The 6,670-nt window shown below is 50.9% G+C and overlaps 1 protein-coding gene across 1 annotated transcript; it reads right to left on the minus strand.

The window, feature by feature from the left end:
- Positions 1-290: 290 nt before the first annotated feature.
- Positions 291-3,626, minus strand: LOC125536787 (putative cysteine-rich receptor-like protein kinase 20). The gene is made up of 7 exons (XM_048700055.2): positions 2,744-3,626; positions 2,476-2,586; positions 2,196-2,383; positions 1,894-2,104; positions 1,545-1,782; positions 1,247-1,403; positions 291-998 (listed from the first exon to the last, which is right to left on the minus strand). The coding sequence occupies exons 1-7, from the start codon at positions 3,591-3,593 to the stop codon at positions 654-656; spliced, it is 2,100 nt and encodes a 699-aa protein (XP_048556012.1). The 5' UTR covers positions 3,594-3,626; the 3' UTR covers positions 291-653.
- Positions 3,627-6,670: the final 3,044 nt, after the last annotated feature.

Genomic DNA, 6,670 nt, shown 5'->3' on the forward strand with positions numbered 1-6,670 from the left:
TTTTATAAAGTTTGACCAAATTTATATCAAAAAGTACAAATATTTACAATACCAAATATATATACTATGAAACTACATTTCATAATGAATCTAACAATGTTGATTTGGCATTATAAACGTTAATATTTCTTTCTATAAGTTTGGTCAAAAGTTGAGATACTTTAACTTCGGACAAATCTTATATGCGGACTAAAAATGACCGGAGGGAGTATGACACAAGAGCACAGGGGATGGAAAACACAAACCATACCCATGTTGGCCTCCGGCACCGTAAAAGGACTCTTCCAAACTGGCAAAGTCAAGAGACCATCATCAGGTTCGCATTTGCACGGCTTGAATTGTCGCCGGCATACCACACCTACCCTCACATATGTTACTGTCAAGAGCCAACGCTCTGCGACTCCCTTGCATCCTGTCTATATCATGTAGCACTACATTTCCTTTTTCCTTTTTCGTTCGTCAAAGCACTGCCAGCAGTATAGTTCGTACGTACAATTTTAGGGCTCTTCTTGTCCTATGCAATAGCGTATGATCTGTACAACAACGGTGATCGACACCGTGACACGAGCGAGACATATGCCAGTGCGCCACAGCCGGAAACATCTCAACCCTACACCGTGACACGTGGCCCACTCACTAACAGGAGAAAGCAATCACCTCCCTTCCTCGATGGTGCTGATGGTCACGTCGTTGGTGCTGCACGATCCGGTGAAGTGCGTGGACCGTGTCCGCGCCCCAGACCCGCCGGCGCCGTCCTCCTCATCGTCGCTGGTGACCCTGAGGTGGAAATGCGGGGGCCGCCTCGGGTCCGGCAGCGGCACCCCGTCGTTCCCCAGCATCGCCGTCACGTCGGTCATCGTCGGCCGGTCCATGGCGTTGTCCTGCACGCAGAGCAGCGCCACCTTGACGCACCGCATGATGTCCGCCACCTCGCTGCAGTGGCCCAGCGTCGGGTCGACCAGCTCGAACGCTCTCCCATCCCTCCACAGCTGCCATGCCTGTCGTCCAAAATCATACGGCGCAATTAGTTAATGGGGTTCTGCAGACCGTTGCTGTCAGTGGCTTACGTTGCTGATGTGAACACTAGGAGCGACGTTTTTGACCATATTGGTAACGGATAAGCCGCTCGTTTTGTATTTAGTCTTGGAACAAGAAGAGCTAGGGTTTTAGAAATGTCTAAGCTCGTCGGAAGCGTGTGGTCTGTTCTAGTTAACTCATGCAACTAAAAAATTCAGCAGAAGCTTACGTAGCCGAGGAGGTTGACGAATTCTCCGTAGTGCTGGCCGTGGCCGCTGCTGTTCCTCTTGCCGCTCACTATCTCCAGCAGCAACACGCCGAAGCTGAAGACGTCAGACTTGACCGAGAAGAGGCCCTCCGAAGCATACTCAGGTGCCATGTAACCGCTGCGGCACAACACAAAACGTGGAGCATTAGTATATATACTATAATCCAGTCAGCACGCCGCTGCATTAATTCGGTATTCATCAGGGTTTGCCTGTTAAAAATGGGTAAAAAAGTTTGATCAGTTTTATTTTTTCTCTTACTAGGTGCCGACGACCCTGTTGGTGTTGGCCTCCGTCATGTTGGAGCCGAAGATCCTGGCCATGCCGAAGTCGGAGATCTTGGGGTTGAGGTCCTTGTCCAGCAGTATGTTGCTGGCCTTCATGTCCCGATGGATGATCCGCACCCGGGAGTGCTTGTGCAGGTATAGGAGCCCCTGCGCGATCCCTTCCATTATGTGCCGCCGCTTCTGCCAGTCCAGCAACGGACCTCGCTCTTGGTCTGCATTGCAAAAAGTTACCATATCATATCAGCTTTTTTCCTACTGGTGGTAGCATTCACGGGAAGAACTGAAGATGGTCTTAAGAAAAGCTTCTGCACGTAGTAATTTACCGAAGATGAAGAAGTCTAGGCTTCGGTTGGGCAGGTACTCGTAGACCAGCATCTTCTCCTCCTCCTGCACGCAGCAGCCCACGAGCTTGACGAGGTTCGTGTGCTGCAGCTTGGCGATGAGCTGGATCTCGTTCTTGAACTCCACAAGCCCCTGCCCGGACTGCGCCGCCAGCCTCTTCACCGCCACCTCGGCTCCGTCAGAAAACTTTCCCTGCAAAGAAACAAAATGACAACAAAAAAAATTAGCGTTTGATCGATCAACCGATTGCATTATTACATGGTTAAATGGCGTATCCGCTTGCCTTGTAAACCGGACCGAAGCCGCCTTGTCCGAGCTTGTTCTCGTCGGAGAAGTTGTCCGTGGCAGCGGCGAGCTCAGGGAAGTCGTACAAGGTGAACTCTGAGCTGCTCTCTTCGATCTTCCACAGCTTCAGCGCCTCCTCTGTCTTCGAGTTGTTCCTCTTATGACCTTGTTCTAATTTCGTGTTTCCTGAATTGATTGTATTTGCAGGTAGTGCATGAGTTAAAATGGTGCCGAGAAAAAGCACGGAATATTGTTGCAACGTGTTGTCTTGGCCTTACCAGCTCCTTTTCTTAGTCTTCTGATGAGGAGAAGGCAGCCAACCAACATAGAACAGAACACCGTAACGGACACGCATAAAACGATTATTAGGGTCTGCCTGTGCTTGCTTCCTGAGCGATACAAAGCAAAATATATAGGAGTATGAAACAATAGTATAACTAATAAAAATCAAAAAATAGTTAAACAAATTAAGTACAGCTAGTTCTTCATGTTTTTATGGCTCTTGAAATAAATAAAAAAGGATGTACACAGTACGCTCTCCCTTACCATTGCTTTCTGTTGGTGAAGATGAGCCACCGGGTGTGCCGATCCTGACGTTGGCCATGCCGTCGTAGAACTGGTAGCCTTCATAGCGAATATTGCACCGGACGCCGACGATGCGGCCGCCCTCGCGGCCGTCGTACCACTGGCGGGTCTGCTCCTGGAGGCCCTGGAAGCAGTGCCAGCACTGCCCCGGGGAGAGGTCCGGCGTGCACTGCGCCAGGCCGTACACCGTGGGCAGCTGCGGGTTGATGTACATGACGGCGCTGGCAAACCGGCGCACCGACGAGTTGTACGCGCCGTACATGGACATCTCCCCGAACAGCGTGCCGACCAGGGACAGGAAGAAGCTCCGGGACGTGGCGTTCCGGCTGTCCCACGCGGCGTACGTCGACCCGTTCACGTCCATGCCGTTGATCACCGGGCTGTTGTCGTCCGGCCGCGCCAGGAAGTCCTCGCCGGAGTAGCGGAGGGTGCAGAGGTCGTGGTAGAACGTGGCGTCCCTCTCGCCGGCGCAGAGCGCCCGCAGCTGCGTGAACGCGTTGTCGAGGCAGCCGGAGCACGCCCTGGCGTCCGTGATGTCGCCGCGGCAGAGCGCGAGGGCGAAGACCTTGTCGGGGGAGGCGCCGATGGCCGCCGAGGCGTAGAGGGACGGAGAGGTGGAGGCGTCGGCGGGGAGCTCGGCGGTGAGGCGCGCGAGGTTGGCCCCGAAGGCGTCACGCGCCGTGTAGTTGCCGGTGGTGCCATTGCACGAGTACTCCGAGTAGGCGGCGGCGGCGATGGCGCGTGGCTTCAGGAAGAGGAGGAGGTGGAGGAGGAGGCAGGGCAGGACGCCAGCCATGCCGGCCTCTTTCATTTTTCTGATGGTAGTTCCCCGTAGCTTGTTGCTCTCGTTTTAAAATTTAAACGGGTTGGCAAAGTCAAAGGCTGCAACAAGATGGTGGTTGGTTGCTGTCAATTGTTCTCTCCGATTTTTCTGCGAGGGTTCCTTGGGTCTAATTGGCCGGGTTGACAGTCGACAGGAAGGTTGCAACAAAAGAAAACTTCTCTTGATAGTGCGGCAGAAAGGAAGCAAAATTCGTCAGGTAGCAAGAATTTGATTACGCAGATAGCAATTGACGAGCATTCGTTTTTACCCTGCACGTGTAAATACCAACGACCCCGCTGCGACCTGGAACAACCATGCTGAGCCGAGATGAAACACAATTATTTGTACTAGTATATATCTTGGTCTGCGTCTCAGCGTGTGAAACGATCGTGCGCCCGGTTGATGTGCACCAGATACATAGTCCAAAGGTTACTGTCCGATGACGGCTTCGATGGACGCATCACACTAATCATATCTACCAGAATGCTTTTCGCTGACGACTTTGAAGCTATTACTGCAGGCTGGCCTGTTTTCAAAACCGTACTTGCTTCTAGTTTCTACCTAGTTCAGAGAAAATCAATGAACTACACCCGAAAAGAGTTGTAGTGCTATCTGCCATTTCCTAGCCTTTTTGACCCGTCAATTCACTTCTCATAAGCCACTTGTTAGTTGCCTATGTGTCAGCCCCGCTGACATAGCTGTGACACTGGGCAGGGTCACTGCCAAGGAGGGCCCACGCCTCGACGACAACTCACGACCAAGATGCAAGTAATGTGTGAATCTTCGCTACGGCGGGCCGGACTGGGCCAATCACATCACCCTGAGCCCAGGCAATACCTAAGGGAGAGCAGGAAGGAAGGACAGGCATCCGCGTAGGATCAAACAACGACGGTTGTCTCCCCTACCAACCCAAAATGCCCTGTTCTTCGCTTATCTCCAATTCCTTGTAATCGAGACCTAGAACTATGATTCGATGATCAAGTGAGTGTAGATCGTGTGTACCTCATATGTATCCTAACATCTGGTATCAGTCAATCGTGTGTGCGCGTTGGTTTTCTTCGACAACATACTAGTCTTCGGTAAAACATTTGAGGCACACATTGAGCACCTGACGCCACCATGAGAGACGAGAGGGAGGTGGAAACACGGCCGCCTGAGGCGGCCGGTCTTTCGCCGCCGCCGCCGCCCCATTCCTCGATAGGGGGGTGGGGGTGAAGGAAATATGCCCTAGAGGCAATAATAAAGTTATTATTTATTTCCTTATATCATGATAAATGTTTATTATTCATTCAAGAATTGTATTAACCGAAAACATGATACATGTGTGAATACATAGACAAACAGAGTGTCACTAGTATGCCTCTACTTGACTAGCTCGTTAATCAAAGATGGTTATGTTTCCTAGCCATAGACAAAGAGTTGTCATTTGATTAACGGGATCACATCATTAGGAGAATGATGTGATTGACTTGACCCATTCCGTTAGCTTAGCACTTGATCATTTAGTTTGTTGCTATTGCTTTCTTCATGACTTATACATGTTCCTATGATTATGAGATTATGCAACTCCCGTTTACCGGAGGAACACTTTGTGTGCTACCAAACGTCACAACGTAACTGGGTGATTATAAAGGTGCTCTATAGGTGTCTCCAAAGGTACTTGTTGGGCTGGCGTATTTCGAGATTAGGATTTGTCACTCCGATTGTCGGAGAGATATCTCTGGGCCCACTCGGTAATGCACATCACTATAAGCCTTGCAAGCAATGCAACTAATGAGTGAGTTGCGGGATGATATATTACGGAACGAGTAAAGAGACTTGCCGGTAACGAGATTGAACTAGGTATTGAGATACCGACGATCAAATCTTGGGCAATAGTAACATACCGACGACAAAGGGAACAACATATGTTGTTATGCGGTTTGACCGATAAAGATCTTCGTAGAATATGTAGGAGCCAATATGAGCATCCAGGTTCCGCTATTGTTTATTGACCGGAGACGTGTCTCGGTCATGTCTACATAGTTCTCGAACCCGTAGGGTCCGCACGCTTAAAGTTAGATGACGATTATATTATGAGTTTATATGTTTTGATGTACCAAAGGTAGTTCGGAGTCCTGGATGTGATCACGGACATGACGAGGAGTCTCGAAATGGTCGAGACGTAAAGATCGATATATTGGACGACTATGTTTGGACACCGGAAAGGTTCCGGAAGGTTTCAGACATTTATCGGAGTAACGGGGGTTACCGGACCCCCCCCCCCCGGGAACTAATGGGCCTTGTTGGGCCTTAGTGGAGAGAGAGAGGGGCCGGCCAGGGCAAGAGAGGCGCGCCCCTCCCCTTGAGTCCGAATAGGACAAGGAAAGGGGGGGGGGCGCCCCCATTGCCTTTCCCCTCTCCCACTCCTTCCTTCCCCCTCCTTCTTGGATTAGGAAAGGAAGGGGCAAACCTACTTGGAGTAGGTTTCCCCCTCCTAGGGCGCGCCACCCCCTTGGCCTGCCCTCTCCTCCTCCCCTTTATATATGGAGGAGGGGGCACCCCATAGACACAATAATTGATCTCTTGATCTCTTAGCCTTGTGCGGTGCCCCCCTCCACCATAATCCACCTCGATCATATCGTAGCGCTGCTTAGGCGAAGCCCTGCGTCGGTAGAACATCATCATCATCACCACGCCGTCGTGCTGACGAAACTCTCCCTCAACACTCGGCTGGATTGGAGTTCGAGGGACGTCATCGAGTTGAACGTGTACAGAACTCGGAGATGCCGTGCGTTCGGTACTTGATCGGTCGGATCGTGAAGACGTACAACTACATCAACCGCGTTATGCTAACACTTCCGCTTTCGGTCTACGAGGGTACGTGGACACACTCTCCCCTCTCGTTGCTATGCATAACCGTGATCTTGCGTGTGTGTAGGATTTTTTTTTGAAATTATTACGTTCCCCAACAGTGGCATCCGAGCCAGGTTTTATGCATAGGTGTCATATGCACGAGTAGAACACAAGTGAGTTGTGGGCGATACAAGTCATACTGCTTACTAGCATGTCATACTTTGGTTCGG

Source organism: Triticum urartu, chromosome 2A, assembly GCF_056163025.1.
Source record: "Triticum urartu cultivar PI428250 chromosome 2A, HENAU_Tu73, whole genome shotgun sequence".
NCBI lineage: Eukaryota > Viridiplantae > Streptophyta > Magnoliopsida > Poales > Poaceae > Triticum > Triticum urartu.